Source organism: Ixodes scapularis, unplaced genomic scaffold, assembly GCF_016920785.2.
Source record: "Ixodes scapularis isolate PalLabHiFi unplaced genomic scaffold, ASM1692078v2 PGA_scaffold0__279_contigs__length_252992795, whole genome shotgun sequence".
Lineage (NCBI taxonomy): Eukaryota > Metazoa > Arthropoda > Arachnida > Ixodida > Ixodidae > Ixodes > Ixodes scapularis.
Window position 1 is genome coordinate 4,255,915 of NW_024609835.1, and position 20,853 is coordinate 4,276,767.

The 20,853-nt window shown below is 43.6% G+C and overlaps 1 protein-coding gene across 1 annotated transcript in view; it reads right to left on the reverse strand.

Moving 5' to 3' along the window:
• Positions 1-20,853, reverse strand: part of LOC8038693 (thrombospondin type-1 domain-containing protein 7A) — a 287,547-nt gene that overhangs the window by 197,573 nt on the left and 69,121 nt on the right. The window contains exons 3-4 of the mRNA XM_042294639.1: positions 13,442-13,619; positions 3,122-3,341 (exon numbers count right to left, since the gene is read on the reverse strand). Coding sequence (XP_042150573.1) covers positions 3,122-3,341; positions 13,442-13,619 — 398 coding nt within the window. The remainder of the gene's footprint in view (positions 1-3,121; positions 3,342-13,441; positions 13,620-20,853) is intronic.

Sequence of the window (20,853 nt, forward strand, 5' to 3'; positions counted from 1 at the left end):
TTGTGAATGGGTAGATGCTGGAAGTCTCTTTAATTAGCAGAAATTTAATGGACTTTCTCCCAAGCGAGAGAAAACAGCTCCCGTGATTTCTGCCTCAATATTTTCCCGACGCGGCATCTCTTAGTGTTCGTGTTTCACGCATTCATTGATTTTTCTCAGGCCCATGCACACTCTCGGGTCGCCATTCCTTTTTATTCACAATCGTTAAGGAACCCCCTCGGTCCGTCGGTTCCTCTATCTTGGCACCCATGCTTGCCTTCAGCATTCGGTTTATTTCCCGTCGGAGTGGCTCTTGGAGGCACATGTCGGGTCATCTGCACAACAGGAACTACACTCCCGCAACACCATCCTGTAATGACGCTGAAGGCACCAAGTGCCGGTAAAGACTTGAGGGTACACTTTCACAACGTGATCGCTGCTATTCGCCGTCATGGTATCAGCCGGGCTTGTGAAAAGTCGCAGTATTTCACTGGCGCCGAGCCCTAGTCTGGCTTGGCGTCCTTTTTTCACGAAAAAGAAGTCTATGTCAGTCGACCTGCTGGACATTGCGGCTTTCAGAGTGACAACATCCAGACGCTTGATGATCCCTTCATCGTATGAACGTAGCACGGAGTTGCTGTCCTTCAGTTGCATCCTTGGCAGCAACTTTTGGTGCATGCAGTACGGCGAAAGATTGGTTTGAGCTTCCGTGTCCACCTTGAGCTTGAGCATTCTGTTCGCCACGTGTGCTTGCGCCGTCCAATCTCGACTGCGCATGGCACTGCTGAGCGAGACGTCGAGGATCTCGAATTCTTCGTCGCTGATTTTGATTTAGGCTATTGCTTGGTGCCGTTGCAACGTACCGAGAAATGTTTCTGGCTTCCGCATTGTCGGCAAGTGCGTCCGAATGCTGGGCAGTTTCATGGCCGGGCGAACGAAACGCCGGACAGTTTCGTTCGACCGCACCTGCGACAATGGAACACTGCAGGTGGTTCGTCGTTACTCGACCACATCTTCAAAGGGTCAATATGTCGGTTTAGACCTCTGTCGTCGTGTCGTGCTGCCAGTGGTTCATTTCTCGGAGTCGCCTTCATTGCGTCAACCTGCTGTCCGCGTGCCCAAAGCTCGTTCTGCGCAGCAGATAACTCGGCCGCCTTGCATACTTGTTCGGTTTTAGCCAAGATCAGCTTGTTGTCGAGCAGCAATATTTCTTGGACTTCGTCTTAAAAACGATTTGGTCCCGTATCATGGAGTCTGTCATTAGGCTGAAATTGCATGACTGCGCTAGCTTCCTTGGGTCGCTGATGAACTGCTCTGCCGGATCGCCTTGCGCTTGCAGAGGTCGGCGGAACAGGTAGCTCTCGTGTACCTCATTTAACTGCGCTGCGAATTATTTTTCGAACTTCCCAATGACAGTGGCATAACCCTTCTGAATTTCAGCTAAATTGAAGGTGAAAATGATTTACACTTACAACGCGTCGTTGCCAGCTACGCTTAGCAGCAGGGCGGCCTTTGTGGGTTCTGGTAGTGGCTTCGCGTCTGGCGTTGAAAAAGTTACAAATAGCTCAGATATCTGCTTGAAGGGGCGCCAGTTTTTTTTTTCCTATGTCACCACTTAGCTGCAGGTTCTCCGGCGGCTTCAAAAATTCTATACCTGTTTGTGTTTTGCAATCGCTGGCGCTTTCTTCTTCTGTGGGTGGTGTCAAGCGCACCCACTTCTGACGCCATGTTTCGTGCGTTAGCCAGAAAAGAAAATCATGGGCCAGTTCCGGACAAACAAATCACGTTTTGGTTTATTGAGTCATCGTATTTGTACTGTGTATGTGAAAGAGAAAAAGAAAGGAGAAAGTGTGTGGTATTGGTGGAGATAATTTGCATCAATAAAAGGTTGAGCTTGTAGATCATGACAGGTCTAGGTATATCAAACCCGATACATCTGCCACAAACATTTTCAGTAAGAATAGAATTATATGGATTTAATACAATCCATAGGCTTCCGTATTCCGTCTCGGGTCAGCCTGGCCATACGAACTCTTTAAGCACCTTTTACGTCCTCTCTGGTTCTGTTATCTATGATTCAAAATATCTTTAAAAACGAATATTTATAGACGCTTAATATTTTCTGCCTCTTTAAAATGCCTGAGCATCTATTTTCCCACAGGATTCCTGGTTATCTAACCACTACTATCTGCAGAGCGCGATCAACGAATGAGAAGGCACGAAAACAAAAATGTTGGCTTGAACACGCGATTTCCGCAGCGAAAATGAACAAACGAATCGTCATGCGTATTGCTACTGCGCAGATTAAAATTTAGAGCCATATTGCCTTTAGGGCGTTGTCCTTCGCTGTATGAGCTCAAATTCTCGCCATGATTGCCTTATAGCATGTGGTGCAGAAAAGCAGACGTGGAAGCATTACGTGCACTTTCTCAAGAAAGCAAATACTTGAATAAATCGTAAAAACTAATATAAAAACTAAAACAAAGCCGCAAGAGGGCCCTGTATCCAAGCGTCTAAAATAAGAAGCATTACGCTCTTTGCAAAGAGCTTGCTTAAAAATAAGCACACAGCAGCAAAAAACCGTGCAGTCAGGACAGTGTTGGTCCCACCCAAGCTCCATAGAAAGCACAACTAAACATTTTAGTGAAAAACCCGAGACTGAGGTAATGCCAGACGATGACATGGAAGAGAAGGCGACGTTCTCCTTCTCTTCCTTGTCATCGTCTGTCCATACCTCAGTCTCGGGTTTTTCACTAAAATGTTTAATATACACCAGATCACTCGCACCCTTTACGTTCTGCTCACAACTAAACAAGCAAACCAAGCAGGGTTAAAGAGCTACACGTGCTATACTAGCTTTCTTCGCTTATTTGTTTCTCTTTTTTACTCATAGCCTCAATAACCCGAGCTCTTCACCATTGAATGGAGCCCTCGTCGTTTAAAAGACGCTCGTTCAGAGTCGGATTAAATATTCGAGCGAGAAAAAAACAAAAATGATAACGCCCAATAAAAGACAAGTGGGTTCTTTAATCAAGAACCAATGTGGCGGCCTGAATTTTGATTTGGCTACAGATGATTGGGCTATTTCTTTTTCTTTCTCGGCCCTCTGATTGCGCCGCATAAGAAGCCGCAGCAATCGCACCTGAGGGCAGGGAATGGCGCAGCGCAGTTCGCTGCTGGGCTGCGGCAGGTGGAGGCAGGCGGCGGAGTCCACCGCTCGCGACGGTCCGACGGCCGGCTGGAAGACGCAGCTCACGTTGCGGCGCGCCAGGCCGGTCTCCGGGACGTCCGGTCGGCACTGGCTTCGAAGGTGGGGGCGGGCGTTGACGTGCTCGCACGGGCTCCACTCGCCCACCTGCCACCTGGACGGGGAAAACACAGCGAGCGTCAAACGCATCATTTGGCGCCGAGATTAGAGTCCTTCATTCGCGACGGGATGTTTCCGTGGCTTCACATATATCCGACCGAGTACGACCGAGAGAGACCAGACCGATTTGACGTCTTAGGACCGGATGCGCTGCGGCGGAGCTGGTCCTAAAACATCGCGAGGGGCTTAACAACCGGTCTGGTCTCACTCGGTCTTACTCGGTCGCAAGAGTGTGAACGAACCTTTATGGTTTCCAATTGTGACGTCATAATATGAATCGCCAGAGACGCTCACGGCAAAGCAGGGTTCATTTCGGGCAGACGCCTTCAGTCAGGCATTGCAAGCAGTCGTTCGTCTACAGTACCTTGGGCTACTGTTCTGTAGGACTGTTTGTCAATAGACAATTCTTAGGAGGTAAATTTGTAGCGGGGCAATATGTCACATAAAGCGATTCGTCATAGAGTAATTGGTCGTGAATAAAATTCTTCACAAAAATCGCCGAAATCTGTTAGGCTTATTTCATTTTTGTAATTTATAGAGCATATTGCTTCCAAATAAAAAGCATGAGCCAGGCCACGTTTTTTTTTTTTTTTTTAATGTCACATTTTTGTATCATATATAAAAAGCCCTGAATGGAATGCTAAAAATTATATTTCACAACGCCAAGATCAAATCCACAACATACGTGAGCTCCGTACCAAGAAGGAATTGGGTAAGAGTTCCTTTTGAGACAGAGCATTTCATTCCATCAAGGAGTGAGATGCTCTGCTTACTGATATCGGTTGTGCGAGAAAGGTCGAAACATTTCGTGTTCTTCTCACGTTTGTTTGACTTTACGATAATGCCTGATACAGATGCTGCGGGCTTAAAAAGAATAAAGAATAAAAATTAGAAATAACTAAAGGGGCGAAAGTGAGCGCCGAATCTAAGCAGTCACATCTACTTCAGAAAGTCTTTGAATAAGAAAAAAAATACAAAAACTGGTCATATAAAAAAACCAAAAGGAATCGGGCAACAAAGAGTTTTTAAAGCTTTTTAACGCAACAAAGCAACATGAACTTTCGAAACAGGGCTGAACACAAAATCTAGAAACCGAAAGCGACTGATCGCTCCGAAGCCAAAAAGTAAGCGTATATTAAAGAGGTATTCGTAACTTTATATTTTTCTCATACATGTTTCATGTCACCTTCGTCCGGTTTTGAACCAGTTTACCCAATGACGCATTGTACTATGACGAATCGCACAATGTGACAAATTGCCCTGTAACTAGTTGCAATGTTAAAAACTGTCTTTCGACGAACGGCCCGCAGTCCTGGCTATTAGAAACGACAATGTTATTTTTTTTTTTTTTAGCGGCACTTGAGATGGTAGTTGTGAATATATGAAGTGTTTGAGGTAAGGGGAGGTGCATGAACTGACATAAAGAGAGGAATACAAGCACTACCATTTGCATGCGGTTTTAGGATCTTTCGTCGAATGACAATTCGTTACAGGTCAACTGGTAGCAGGGCTATTGGTCACGTAGGGAAATCGTCCTACGGCAGTTCATCACTATGACAATTTGTCAAGCTATAAACAAATATTTGTGTTTTTTGTACTATTTTGTTCCTGTGTATCGAGCATAGTTTGTCCAAAAGCGTACAATTAGCAGCGATCCCCTTCCCTGATTTTGTTATGTTTTTATCGACACAAGAAATTAGATTTCTACTCATTTCGAATAGACACTGACTAATTATGTCTTGTCCACGAGAATATGGTGCCTGTCTCAGCCACTCATGGTAAAAAATGGATGGCACAATGCTAGACAATTGTGGGGTGTTACGTGAAACGTTTCGGTCGCGCATACACAGCCTGTAACTGTGTTGCTCGTGCGCAGTCTGTGTCTTTGTCGTGCATGAGCAGTCTGCCCATGTCGCGCACGTGGAGGAGCTACATTTTCTTCGTGACGCGCATGCGCAGTTTGTGTCCACATCCGAAGTCTGTGACGCGCACGCACAGTAGCTGTGTCGCGCTCCTGAAAGTTGAATAGTCTATGCTTCCAAAGGGATTGAAAAGGTTACCAACCTAAAAAAGCAAGACTAACTTTCTTAAGAGGTCACTACACTGAAGCTGATTAACAAAAGCGACCGAACGCTATAAAATCAAAAATGTTGGAAACAAGATCTTAAATATTTGTTCCTGTTTTTTTTGAAGAGTTTTTGAAGGGACGAATCACCCTATGACGAATTGCCTTATGGGACGAACAGCCCTGCTACGAGTTGCCCTACTACCAACATATGGCGGGGCGGTATAGTTTCAAGGCAGCAGAAGAGACGAGGGAAGGTTCTCCAGGATTTCCCGTGCGGCTGCTTCCTGAGGCTGGTTTGTGTGCTAAAATTAATTTATTTTGCTACAAATACAAAGCGGTGAGGGCAGGAGTTTATCACGTGCGACGGAGATGTTGACGTGCGTTAAGAAAATGAGCATGTCGAGTTTTAAAAGTTTCGAAACGGAACACTACGATTCCTATTATAACGCACTCGCTTTTTTCGTTAAAACTTCATAATGCGCAAACACGCCGACTTGGTGCTGCGTTTACTATGTGGTAAACGCAGCACCAAGACCGACAGTCCCTGCCACTTTCTGCGCCCTGTTCCCGTCCCTCTGGTTCTTCCTTCGTCCGCGAGAGGGAGAGCGGGCGGGATTGATTGGCGAATACTACGTTTCAAGTTACAATGAACCGCAGAAGAGGCTACGAGTCACCAAAGCCAATTCCATTTGTTGCGCGAGGATCACGTGACCTTCAGGTACACGCGGGGTTTGTAGTCGAGTGATACGTTCACGGCACGGGGTTGGCTGGGAGGTAGTGGTGCAAAACTATCGATAGTACTATAGATAGTATCGATAGCCGTCAAAAATCTGGCTATCAATAGTAAAAAAACCGTCGATAGCACTATCGATAGTCAACTATCGAAAAACTATCGATAGTACTATCGATAGGCGACTATCGATTGTTTTGCAAGACTATTGATAGTTTTCAAAAACCATCATTAGTATCGATCGTCAATTTATATATAGTTTTGCATCACCACTGGGAGGGCTTGTAGCATCCGCTGCTGTTCATCGTGTGGCAAAACGAACTTTGCCAGCTAACGAAAGCAATTCATTGCTGTGTGACTGTTGCGAGTTTTACGTCTGGAGGTCATCATATGAGTTGCAACCACACAAAAACACTTTACATCCCTAAGGGTGTAGATCGGCACGTCTCTTATAACAACCTTAAAGTTGCTACACGGATGTTCACGATCAGGTTTGAAATAGGGCATCGGAGATCTTCGCAACGTCTTAAGGATATTTTTCCAGCGAAAAGGGTACAAGCAGCACGCACCACAAACACTTGCATGTGCACAGGAATCAGCAATAAAGAGGTAATGATGAAACGCTTGTAGCTGAAATCATCATTCTGTTGCCTGCTTCATCGCCTTATACACTCGCTAATTAAAAGATAATGATTCGCATTTGAGCCTCCGGAATTGCGAATGTTACGAGAGAGCGCAGCTCTTAGGGGCCCGTTTCTGGCTTGAGCGGCGTCAGCGTAACCGCGAGGTCACATGGTCACGACCCCCTGCGGTCACGTGACCCCCTGAGGCCACGAGGTATACCGTAAAATCCCAAGCACGCGCCCACTCAAAATTTGGACATGTCCATCTGATTTTGGGGATGGGTGCTTCTTAGGTAAACAATAAGTAAATTATATTCCCTGTGTGTATTTTCCGAATGTTACATAACAAAGGGGTGGGTGTTTATTGTGGAATGCGCGTATGTTTTTTTTATGTTAGGGTATGTTGCTTTCTTTTCGTCAATATTTCAGATAAGTCCTAACATTTCGATGTTCAAGAACTGCATATATAAGTTAAACGAATCAGTAAAGGCAATAGTCACTCAACATTATCGTGAAAACAACTTTCCTTGAAGCCGTTTCAAGAGGATCTAAATTCGCTTGCACACTTTTAAACATCGTGAATTGTCTGGACACCCTATTTATACCCTTTAATGTAAACGTTGTTCACGCCGCAACTTTTCTTGCTATTAAAAGGATGTGTTTCTCAAAATAAAGGTAAAGAAAGAGTGTACCGTTGGGTGTAAAGTTATTTAAGGTGTGAAATTGTTTATTATGCACTGTGTATAACCCACATAAGTGCTGAAAAAATGCATAGAACTATCATGATCTCATTATAGTCTATGTAACAGAACTATCATGATCTCATTATAGTCTATGTAACGCTTCATAAGCGAAGTTGTAAAGTTTTACAACTTAAAAATCACGCTAGAATTGTGTAGTGTTTTAGACAGTTCAACACATGTACGAAACACGTTCAAACTGTGTCTGTCTGCCACCATTGTGTGATCCGAGAAAAAACTATGGCTTCCCTGCGAACAGACAATAAAAGAAAATAACATATTTAATTCTGCGGATATTATATAGCTTGAGACATTATCTTTAAAAGCACGCTGTTAAGCAACGTCCAAATAGCGTGTGTTTGACAGCCTAATTTTCTCGGCTCACACCACCATTTCCTTTCAAACATTCTATAATAGGGGACGAAAAAAAAACTCTACAAAATATCATTGCCTTTTTTTTTTACTTGCCCAAGCAACATACGTACATAAAAATATCTCACACGGAAAAATATACATAAAACTAGTTTTATATATTTTACTCTGTTGCGAACTTCTCAGGGATCCAATTAAATTTATCATCAATTTCCCCGGGTTCAAATCAAAATGAACAGGCATTCGACAGCTGACAAGAATTTTATTACACGCTGCCCTTTGAAAGGGTTACTGCTACGGCCTCGAGCAATCTTTAGCAAGCAAAGATCTCTGTCACCACGCCATCGAGACCGCGCGGCCAGAAAAGTATTTTTCGAAGACCGGAACCTTTTGTTTTATCGCAGGCCCTGGCGACAGGCGCGGGTCAAGTATAATACCACGTGTGCCGAGAAAAGGAGAAGTTGATTAGAGTGTCAGAAAGTCTCACCATTGCCGGCAGACAACACTCACATCACCAGCCAACATTTTTTGACCTCATGCTACATGTACTTGACTCACAAAGTTTGTAAGTTCGCTTTGCCACAGAACACGGAAAAAGCAAATAACGGCGAAAAAAAAACAAAAAAACAGTAATCGCGGCAGGTGACAAAGCTTACGTATTACAAGTATACATTCCAAATCTGATGTGCGCAGGCACAATGCGCGTGTAAAAAGTCACGTCCATTGCCCCTGAGCACATGTCATTAGTTTGGCTAATTATATTCTGAACTTGGCATTTCTCTGGGACCATGTGTACTGCTCGACATGACAGGCTGTCTCTTATTCGCCCTGCAGAAAAGCAAGTCCACAATAAATTTTCAGGGCGTACCAATACCGCTATGCTCACCATTAACCGCAGCCGCACTCACGCGATACTAATGTCTTCGTTTTAATTAACTTCGGACCGTTGAATAACTTTTGAAACTCAGTTTCGAGTGTTAATATCGTTCTGATGTTAAGTCAGCTAATGAGAGAGTTGGCGAGATTCTAGGAGCACACGACATAATCAGCGCGTGAAACGGGGGAAGCCCATGGCACATGTTTCATAAAAGACGTGCTCCTGTTCTCCCTCCTTGGACGCGTTTTTTAGGTCATTTAGCTCTATAAAATTCAGCCGCGGCCGCTTGCAAACATTTTATTATTATTTGTGGTGCAGACGGCTTCGGTCGTAAAAGAAAGTGTTCAAAAACTCTCTTGAAAACGTAGTGAAAAAGAAATATTTTTACACGTTTTTATTTAGCCTTATATAGCAACCGGCATCGTAAGAAATGCAGCACCTGCTACGTCCCGAGCACCTGTTCATTTTCGTTCATATCGGCTAACGCCATGATTACAGTGCCTCTGGAACAATTTATATATTAATTTACTTATTTGTTCATGTTTTGTGGTCATGAATAGCTAATGCTTAAGCCATAATGCACCTTGATATGACTCTCGAGTCACGCCCCCCCCCCCCCCCCCCCTCTTTCGTTTCTTGAGCTGCTAATGGTTAAAACAGGGCTTTCAGCACTTTTTTTAATATTTCTTCCAACACAATTACAATTATTTTAAACTTAGCTGCGGGACAACTAGCACGTATTTATAATTTGATGTAAGCTTTTTTTTAGCTCAAGTTGAACTTTTTACTATAAATGACTGGATTCTTAGGGAATTCTGAACAATCCAGAACGTCTACTTTCCTGCAAAGCCACTCGGAAGAAAGAGCCAATTATCCACGGAGTGAACTCGGTGAACGAAGAAACGTAAAACTTGTTTAGGCCTAAGAAAAAAAAAAAAAAAAAGACTGCAATGTCAAATTAAGGACGACATTTCACACGCTTACGTAATGATCAGTGCCTCAGCGCAGATCATTTTCAAGACCCTATTTTCCTCCTCGTCATTGTTTAAATTTCCACCGAAGACTGGACCGGTTTGATCTCACAAGCATTTTACTGGAAAGGAGCTGCCCCCGAATTCTTCACGCGAAGCTATTCTTTATGGGTTTGATGAAGTTGGGAAGTACAACAATCGTTAACAAAGCACCTGGGAACAGTAAGCAGCACAAACTGATGGACGAATAAAGGGAGGACAGCCAATCCCCTCGTATGTTCATGTGAGCATATCATTATAAAGTTTCGAGCCTGCTATAGCAACCGACAGCTTGGAAAACATGAGGAGCGGCCTTTTCTGGTCAGGCGCCCTGCTCCGTGATTCATTCTTTTGCGTTCTTTTTTTTAGAGCGCATCTCTTAAGGCGCATTCACACAGCGGAAAGACGCGCGTTGTGGGGGGAATTTTTTGCTTATTTTTGTATTGAAAAAAGTCGCGCGCCGAGGAGGACGACGCAGGGAGACGACGCTTCGGAACCCAATTTCTCCCTCGACGCGCGCGCTTGAGCCAATCAGCGAGCGTCCGGACGTGACGTACGCCCTTTTCCGGTTAGGACATGTTTTTGCTGTTTTTTTTTTTTTTTTTTTTATTTTCGACTCACAATGAAGGCGAAAAGGCAGAGAGCTCGGGGGATTCGTGCACTCGCCGCCAAACGTGGCCGGAAGCATTTCAGCGTGGAAAGAAGCAAGCCGATTGGAACATCTGACAGTGAGCAGTGTTTTATGTGCGTGTAGAACGCCGTGAAGCAACTTTTCATCGGTTTGCGCGAAGCTGCCGCGATAGCTGCCACCGAAGTTCGCGGTGTGTTCCGACCTCCGACTGTGCGGGAGCGATCACTCCCAATGTGTTGTGTAGTTTTGTGTACACCCATCACTACGGAATACAACAGTCCTCCATCGAAAACACTTTCGCACAGGCTGCGTGCAGTGTTAAAGGTACGGACGCGAAGGCTCTGGGACGCGCCGGCGTAGCACCGTGCTTTGTTTGCACAAAAACGCGGCAAAAGAGCACCTGAAGCTGCCCGTTCGAGTCCGTGCCTTTCGCCAATGCTGCATATAACTGGAGTGTAAACGTATATATAATCATCACCGCTGTCCATTCAGTGAAGACGGTTGTCTCCCACCGCATATGCAATCGCGAAGGCAAGGCAACAACAATCATGCGAAGCAGACGAATAAATAAATTCCGTGTTCTCTCGACAAACGTGAGATTCCCCGAGACGACGCCGCCGTGGGGTGGTCCTGTGTGACTGCTTCGTATTTTACGACGCCGGCGTCGACGTCGACCGCAACGCGCGTTTTTTGCTCAGTGTGAATGCGCCTTTAGGCGCCCGTTTCCGGCTTGATCGGCGTCGCCGTCCCGTAACTGCGCGGTGCACTGTGGGAAACGTCCCATGATGCAACGCGCTCACTCGTGACCAGCGCGTTGCATTATGATTCGTTTCACACAATGACATCACACGTGACGTCACGAGAGATGAACGAGGGCCACGAGTGACGTCACGAGGGTCCCACGCGTTGGAATATGGGAAACGTCCCACGTGACGTCACGATGGTCACGAGTGACGTCACAAGGGTCCCGCGCGTTGCATTATGGGATGTTTTCTATAATAACGTCACATGTGACGTCATGAGGGAGGAGGGGAAGAGAAGGAGGGAGGAGGAGGAGGAGGATGGAGGAGGAGGAGAGGAGATGCCAGCTAGCCGTTGTGCAGGCAAGTGATATCACCATTCATAAATCACACAGACAGGCACGTATGAAAACGTGGTGTACTCATTATCCGAGTGGCCATCTATATGGTTACGGGTCTGTGCTGTACCCATCGATCTCTGTGGCACGCCAGACGAAGTTGGTAAATTGCGTGCCACCAGGGTCGACAACGGCTCGCTTGTGGTAGCTCTGTATCTCTCGTCCACGGCACTCACCGAACATTTCGTGCAAGACAAACAAGAACTTCGTACCAGTCATGCAAGAAAACATCCCATGGGCCCCGAGGGACGAGCTCTCGCTGTTCTGTTGTGCCATCTCGGGGGAGCACGCTCAAGACTAATGTTGAGGAAATCGAAACCGCTGCGCAGTCTTCAACAGAGCCGACAGGAAGTAGGATGACATCGAGGGTAGCACGTTCTTCGTTAAAGGGTCGACTTTAACGCCGTGTTGTTCCCCCGCCTTGATCCTTCTGTCGTGTTTCCTGGCACCGGCAGAACTTAGACAGCGAAGAGCTTCCAGATGTGAGAACTATATTTACTTTCTCCGGAGAAGCAATGAGCGACAATACCACAATAATCGAAATACCTTAATAGAGAAGGAGGAGCAGGAGAGGAGGGGAGGAGCACGGAAGGAGGGGAGGAGGGGAGGGTACGTATGAGAAGGAGGGGCATACCCTCCCCTCCGTACCCTCCCATCCTCCTCCTCAAGAGCTGGGCTCTAATTCAGCATTACAGGCAGTTGTAAGCGTCTTTCATTTTTTAATTAATTATTGCCAAAATCGTATTGCCTGGGAAGCAATAATATTATAGTCGGGACACTCCACGCCCTGCGCTTTCTAAGCTGGCAGTTACGACAGGCCGAATTATTTGGTTGCAAGCAAGTAACACCGCAGGGTTTGTGGCGGGAGCATGCAATAAGGGATGAGTGTAGGGCTGCCAAAACAATGTGTTTGGTTGCCCAACGCTCATTGATCAACACGAATCTACTTCGTGCCGTTGGAGTATGAGCGACTGCATCATTTCCTAATCTTCGGAATGCCAAATTTCGGGCCTGGCACGGGAAATGACAAACCGAAAGCTTTCCGCAGTTGTTTCTTCTTCCGTCGAATGACACCACCTAGAAACTGCTTTGACCGAAAACACAAACCGCGGGACGCATATGCGCTATATCAACCATGCGCTGTCAAACGAAGGTATTGATGAGGAGGCAAATTAGCCCCTGACCTTTTGCTGTCCACATTATTTATGCATTTGAAGGCTAGAAGTCGTTCAGATGTCATTAAATTGAATTTATCTCATACCTTATTATTTTTTTATATTTAAGCGGCTGCGTTTTTAACACTCATTTGCATTTACAAACGGAAGTTCTTTAAAACAAAACGTTAAATCTTTTTTTTTCCCGAAGTGCAATACTTGAGTGAAGTTTTCCGAGCCATGTATCACCAGTGTTTGCTGAAAAGGCTTAACAATATTCTCATCACATTGAATAACGCACTAAGCATAAGACAGCATCGGTTAGCGTAATGTTTTATCCATATTAAGTGTATTGGAAAGTCCACTACTATCACTGAGAAAATGAGAGCAGCTGGGAGACTCTCCGACTGTCTCACTTGCAGTGCGAAGTTCCCACCTTCAAGAGCCGTTTGGCGTCCCGTGAGCTTACATTATGCACGCGCAGCCAAAGTACGCTGGAAAGCAGCGAGGATGTGCTCGAGGCCGGTCATCAAAAAAGGGCGCCCTGTCGTATTCGTCCAGCCGATGTCTATAAAATAGTTAGCCCAACGGATTGTATGCACAGGCCGTGATTCCACAAGGAGGTGGCACAGTCACGAGGAAATGCGATAGCGCACAAAGGGAATCTTTAATAGCTTAGCCAGAGCTCGTAGAAGCTCTCGCTCGGAAGTGGTGATTTTTTATTAATTTTTTTTTTTATTATCGCGGCTTACCGAAGTAGGTGTTGCCGCTGATCGCAGCCGCTGTAGCATGAATCGAACGACGGTGGCTTGGTTCGATGCCGGCAGTGCCTGTCGGTTCTCTGTTCGCCGCCCATATCCACGCAGCGAACGGTCCGCATTCTCCAGCCCTGGCTGCAGTTGTCCTCAGTCACGCACGTTGACCACGGCCCTGGATGCAAAATACGCGGATGGATAGAACAAAATGCTACAATGTCTAGCATTATGAGAAAACCAATTGTTTGGTAATCTTTAAAAAGCATCTCGAAGTACATAAACTTGAAACAGTCCCGTACAAACCGCATGTTCGAATGAGCTGTTGGCTCGTTAGAGTTTGATTTAATATACAAGTGGTTCGTGAGCACTACAGTAAATGAGAGCTTGTGAAAGCCAGGGGGTTACTTATGTTCATGCTTCGTTATTCGTCCTTCGGCGTATCTATTGGCTCGTGCCGCTACCTCATTGCTTGTGCAGCGATAATTCGGTGGTAGGCAAGTGCTACGCCCCGCCTGTCTTCAGCGGTCAGTGCCTGCGTTTATTGGGATGCGGCCGGAGCGCATCGAATTAAAGTTTATCTGTTCAGATTGGTGGTAGATGGTTAAGAGACGAAGAAGTAGGGAGAAATATTGCGTGCGATTGATTCCCGCTCGACTCGGTGCGCTACGATCGTATTCATGAAAATCCAGTCAGTGACTATGGATGACTTATAACTAGGGTTCCGTGTTTTCGGAGTTTCTTGTTCAAATTCGGAGGAAGTTTTTCGAAATTTTTTTTCCCTTTAATTCGGAGCGTACCGGAGTTTTTATTTGTAAGATGGCCACGTCGCTGAAATTCGAATGTTGCATTTTAAAATGTTTCCATTTTGTTTGTAAAATAAATAATAGTCGGGCGTAAACGTGCTCTAGATCAAAAGAACGCGCTTCTATCATACAATACGTAATCAGCTGGATTTCGCGTTCACGCCCTTGTCATTAGTTATACTAAACTGTCCCACAACATAACTTGCAAATGAGTCTTACTAGAATGAGAAGTTGTTCTATTTCATATGAATTCATATTTCTATGCATGTCTTCTAAATAGATAATTGACAGTCAGCACCTCGTCCTGTGTGTTCTGTTTTCCTTCTCCTTGTCCATGTGTTATTCGCGCTGTTTTTCAATATAGATTGCAAATGAGTGTTGCTTGAATAAACGTGAATACTTTAAAAGCACTCAACCCTCGGAGGTTCTCACTGCGAAAATCATTTTCACTTCATCCTACTCCATCACCGTATTCCGCGCGCCTGCGTGGGGTGAAGTGGTAAAGGGTGCAATACACGAACTTCAACTTCCCCTCCTCGCTTTCGTTCGCCTTGCTATGAAATATTTTTATATGGTTCGCAACTCTCACTTTCACAAAAACACAGCCCTCCCTCCGTTTAAGAGTCAAATAAATCACGGTTCAAACTTGAAGCCCGAACAGCGGAATTTGTCGTGACCCGGCTTACAATAACCTCCTGCCCAGAATGAGCCTTGACAACGTAAACCGCAAAGCACCTATTGTTCATGATCCGAGATTTGTAAGAAAATAGGGCTGGTATTTCTCATGACCTTTGACCTTGTGCTCTGACCAAACGTAATTTTAGAATACCACATTTTTTGTGTGCACCGGAACACCAAAATTTGGTATTTTACGGATAAACCCGAATTGACGAGAATTTTATCGGCGTATTTTTTTGGAATTTTTCGGAGTCGCCGAAAAACACGGAACCCTACTTATGACCACGTGAGGCATGCCTACTATGTGAACGTGTCAGTTTAAAAAAATCATGTATTATAAAAAGATTAAAGGGCTTTATTTTTTCTAGATATCACCGTATGCTTGCATGGTTTAGTGATTTAAATTGACGCAGGAACCCCACAATGTAAAAATCAAATGTCTTAACCTTAAGATGCCCGTTTTCAGAAGCTCCCGCAAGCATGCTGCGACGCGAATCACCCATAACACCAACCATTATTCATTCTTTAATCATTTTGACGAATCACAAGTGCGAGCAATATCCCGCCTTTTTTTAGGCAATGTCACTGGCAAAAGTGCATCTACGCATGAGGCCGCTTGACCAATGGTGAAAAATAGTGACCACGCTTCTGGTTGATTGAAATGATTAGAGACTCACCAACACTTGCTGTTTTTACACAAAGAAAACAAGCTAGAAGCTTGTTTTCTTTGTGTAACATCAGGATAAAAGCCAACTATTCATTTTTGTTTGTTTGGACTAAGATAGGTCCGTGGAGGTGCCTGTATGTGCGTAGGGTCTCATCATTCCCTGATTAATTTTGAAGGGCGAAGAAATTCACTCGACGCTTGCACTGTAAAAGATTAGACGCATCGGGCATATTTACAATGGATGGTGTTTTGATCATAAACTTGCGCCTCAGGGAAAACAAGTATCCCGTTTGGAGGATAACTACCCTAAGCAACGGTGGACATGTAAAATATTCTGACGAAAAACTAAGGATTACTTTAGACCAACTAAGTATTTTATTTTCATGCAGCCATAACCACAGATATAATGTGCCTTCCCATGATTTAAGCTTCCATCAAATTGTGGACACCTTGGCCGGGATTCGAACCTGTTATCTTCGAGCCCGCAGGCTGTGATTTTCCCTCAGAACCTGATACTGCTACCAATTGTAAAGTGACATCAAGGTGACGACCCGTCTTTTTTGAGTTTCCTTGCAGTCAGGTAGGGCTGTCCGGCGTGAACGCATGGTTTCCGATAATAATAAAATGAAAAGAGGGGTGGGGGTAGTTGTCACATTTGTTATACAATAGAAAACAAAACACCAAACACAACACGAACAAGAAAACATAAAAGAGCGCTCTACTAGCAACCGAAATTAACAAAGAAACAGAAAACATATATTAACCTGCATATTAAGAACGTGTGGTTGGCACGTCAGCCACTACTGTGACCTGCAGATCGGGCTAACATTAAGCGAACTTTTGCCTAAACGCGGAAGTATTATACTATGTGTCTATAATTTTATAAAGCAAGTTTAAACGCTGATCCGGAGTTCAGACTAAATCGTTCATTGACGTTTCGTACGAACCATGCGAAACGTGCATCCTTTAAAAATTATCGTCAGGCGCATCCAACGAAGTACATGTTTCCGGGAAGAATCAGCGTCGTCTCTAGATAAGTGATATTAAAAGAGAGTGAAGCCTTTTGAAGGGAAATACAACTTCAACTTTTGGCTGCGGGGAAGGTAATCTACGGGCAAGCTTTCAGAAATGTGAGACGAGTCTTTACAAAAGAATTGAAACTCTGGCCTTTGTGCACAAAGGCGGACACGAAACAGCGACCCAATAAATAAAGTGCCTAGCCACTTTCTCTCCACATACCAGCATTGCCAGAAACCCCAAATCTGTGACTTGTTTGTTGAATGTGTGTATATATATATTCATTCCCTGAATTGCGAAATCGAAATGTTTTTATTCAGGGAGCAGACGGACATAATAATAAATTGGTTAAAATTATTATTTTCAATTATTATTGATTCACAAAAAAATTAACAAATGTAAATAAATAGAAACTTCAATCCAAATATTTTTTTAGAAATAAACCTAACAGGCCTATTGATCCTTACAAATACTTCGTGGATGTCTCTGAATTCTCGTTTTTATTTATTTTTTGTTAGATCTATATACGATTGGAATAACGTGCCCTGAAACAGTTAATGTTAATACTGCAAGTTCATTTTTGTTTGTACAAAACCTTGTCTCAAATTTGATGTCTAAATGAATGTCTGCTATCCATTATAAAGTGTTCTTTCTGAATATATGCCCACTCCTGCATTGGCCAGTTGACGGCTGATAGCATCGAATCAATATATGAGTATATGTGCATATATATATAAAGAGAGAGAGAGAGGGAGAGAGAGAGATACAGGGAGAGAGAGAGAAACGAACGAGAGCTAGGAGAGGACAAAATGAAAAACAGCGCGCAACAAACGGGGACATAGGAATAACAACAAAAAGAAACCAAATAAATGCCAGAAGGCTACATCGGCATCCACGCAAGTCGTTCTTTAGATTATTATTTTTAATACTGCTTTAAACACAACATGTTTTTGTGGCAAACTTGGCCTTACTTGCTTATCCTGCTCAAACACTCGAATGAGAAATCTGCACAGTCTTTTCTCTTATCTCCGCGTACTTAAAAGTTCGTCAAAATTTTGTAACTTTAAAAACTTAACTAATTAATAATTGAAAGATAGCCGAGTTGATGAATAGATACGAACACATGAAAAGGTGAAACATAGGGGACGGGGACGGAAACAGAAAGAAGTTTTGTTTCGGTCCCCGTGCTCTCTGTTTTATAATTTCACGTATTCTTATTTAACAGCTATACAGGTCTTTTTTTATTACTGATCTAATATGCAGGGTGTTTTTTATATACTTTCAGATTCGTTTAGAAATAGCCTTGTAAGCTACACCTATGCGGTTTGTGCAGTGGATTTATTCGGCCAAGGGGACATAGTATAGGGTGATATTCGCAACTATCAGTCGGCTAATTAAGTAAAATTTGTAAATTAGCTTTTTAATTAGTGCAAATAGACATATAGTTCCAAAGAGCAACTTGCTGAGCATCATCGAAAACATCTGAATCAACTCTTTTTAGAAGGATATAATGCCGGGGCAGCATTTCACGGCGTTCCGTAAAAACGCTCAATTCGGTCGCGTTTCTAGATTTCGGTTTCTTGTTGAAGCGCATCCCCGCGCCCGCGGTCCTGCTCCCCGGTGGTCGCGGCGCGAAGCCACTCACTCGCCTCCCCCGTAGAATGGAGGGAAGCAGGGAACACGTGTGTTGCGCGTCTCAGCCAATGGGGAGCAAGACCGCGGGCGCGGGGATGCGCTTCAAAAAGAAACCGCAAACTTGAAACGCGTCCAAATGGAGCAATTTTACGGAACGCCGTAAAATGCTGCCCCGGCATTATATTCTTCTAAAAAGAGTTGATTTAGTGGTTTTTGATGATGCTCAGCAAGTTTCCTTTTGGAACTATATGTCTATTTTCACTAATTAAAAAGCTAATTTACAAATTTTACTTAATTAGCCGACTGATAGTTGCGAATATCACCCTATACTAAGTCCTCTTGGCCGAATAAATTAACTGCACAAACCGCATAGGTGTAGCTTACAAGGCTATTTTTTAAACAAATCTGAAAGAATAAAAAAAAACTGTATATACAAAAATAAGGCAGCATAAAATAACTCACAAAAATACCGTTATAAACTACCTTAAAAGTTATCACCCTTGTGTTTGTTCAGGCAAGACTGCGCAATGGCTAGGAAATTTGTTATGCGAAGTATTTACGCAATAACAGAGCTATCGTGCAATTTATAAGTAAAGATAAACTGGAGCGAGAAACGGACAGTATAGTAAGTTCGTAGGAAAACTTAATTCTCTATTACAAAATATTTCATGGACATTCATATTAAAAATAGCGCAAAAGAGACAGGACAAAAAGACGAAGAAGCACACAGGACAAACGCTTTGTTTGTCCTGTGTGCTTCTTCGTCTTTTTGTCCTGTCTCTTTTGCGCTTTTTTTAGTATGAATGTCCACTACCAACTTGCCCAGCAGACCAAGCTTTTACAATATATTCCATGGAGAAGGGGTACAAAAGGGACAAAGGACAAACACAAATCTCCAAACACAGCTTTGTGTTTGTCCTTTGTCACTCTTGCTCCCCTTCTCCAGGGATTATTTTCGTCATTCTTGTCCAGCTCGCATGCACCTTTGCATTTAATTGCAATATAATTAATACGCTATGCCCTCTGGATACGTGGGTTAAGCTTGTGTTTGCCTTTTGGAAAGATATACACATAAATTGCAATTATTTCATTGCCACCCAGGTTTGCTTTTTATTCGTTATTCTAATGAATTGAAGAAAAGAGCACTGAATTATTAGGGTATTTTTTTCGCAAAGTATAAGCCTGCATGGAGTTATTTGTTTGTTTTTGTTTTAGCATCTAGAAAGAATAAACAAAACGTTTAAGCCCATGTAATTGGTTATAACGTTCTTTTCCTGTTGAGCGGCAGGAAACACAAGCAGCCTTTTTTTTTCTTTTCTTACAAAAGAAGTTACACATTCAGTCCGCTACTTGTTTCAGCCTCCGAAGATCTTCCGAATACCCCTAAAGCCACAATGTTAGTGAGACTAAGAAACTGAGCGCAAAATGTTTCACGTAATTGTTTCAAGAAAAAAAAACATTAAATGTACTTCGAACATCAAAATACCTCGTTTCCGTCGGGCACACATGCCGCGCTTAGGCTTTGAAGACCCATTTCATTATTTCAAGGAGACTATAATCTACCAAAGACACACCCAATTTAATTGAAGAGGAAACTTTATCCTTCCACCGAAACCTCTACTCTTTCTTCCTCTGGTTTTGTTTTGTTTGATCAGCGTAATGTTCCTTTTGTCTACAAGATATTGGATGGATGGATGGATGGGTGGATGGTAATTGGCTGTGCCCTTTGTAACGGGCGGCAGCTTGCGCCATCTAGCCTAACATTTCGTCATCCCTTCTTTTGTTTTTAATTTGTGTAAATTTCGTTCTAACACAACCCCCCTCCAATTCTAAAATGTTTTCATTGCTTATTATTATCTACATTTTTATCCCTCCCTAGATCTTTTCCACCAATTTTCTAATCTCATCTTGGTTACCGAAATTCTTTCAATTCCATTCGTCCATCCATGTCTACAAATTCCAATGCCCCTTCCAAATTCGTAGTCATCCCCCCCCCCCCCCCCCAACAAGAGGGTCGGACAAGTTCCCATGTACCTTAAAATTACATGTTCTAAAGCTTCCCTCTCGCGTTTGCATATGCCGGATAGAGTGTCTATATACTGGAATTTAGCCTTATATGTTTTCGTTGTTAGAACCCCCGTTCTAGCTTCAAACAGCAAACAGCTCCCCAATGAATTATCGTACAACTGTTCCTTTTTAATTTATTGCTTTTGTGCCCTGTATATTGTTAAAGCTGACATCTACTGCATTCTCGCTTCCCACAATTCCCTCTCTGTTTTCTTCACTCTCTTTTCTACTGATGTGCTCTGATCGACCCCATCTCGTTGAATGTATTTAGATCTCAGCTTGCGGGTTCGGTTTGTCCACTTAGTGTTTAGACTTTGCATATAGAGATACTTGTATACTTTCGCTGCCCATCGTGTATACTCAATTTCAGCTAGTTTTTGTTCAAATCTTACTTTACTGATCGCTTCTCTACTGTCGAAAGATGCCCAACCCATATCCCTCTGTACTCCTTCATTTGGTGTATTCCCATGTGCCCACAATGCCACCCTATCTCACACTCCTTTGCTGTATCTCTAAACCTGCCTGGATTTCTGACCTCATAC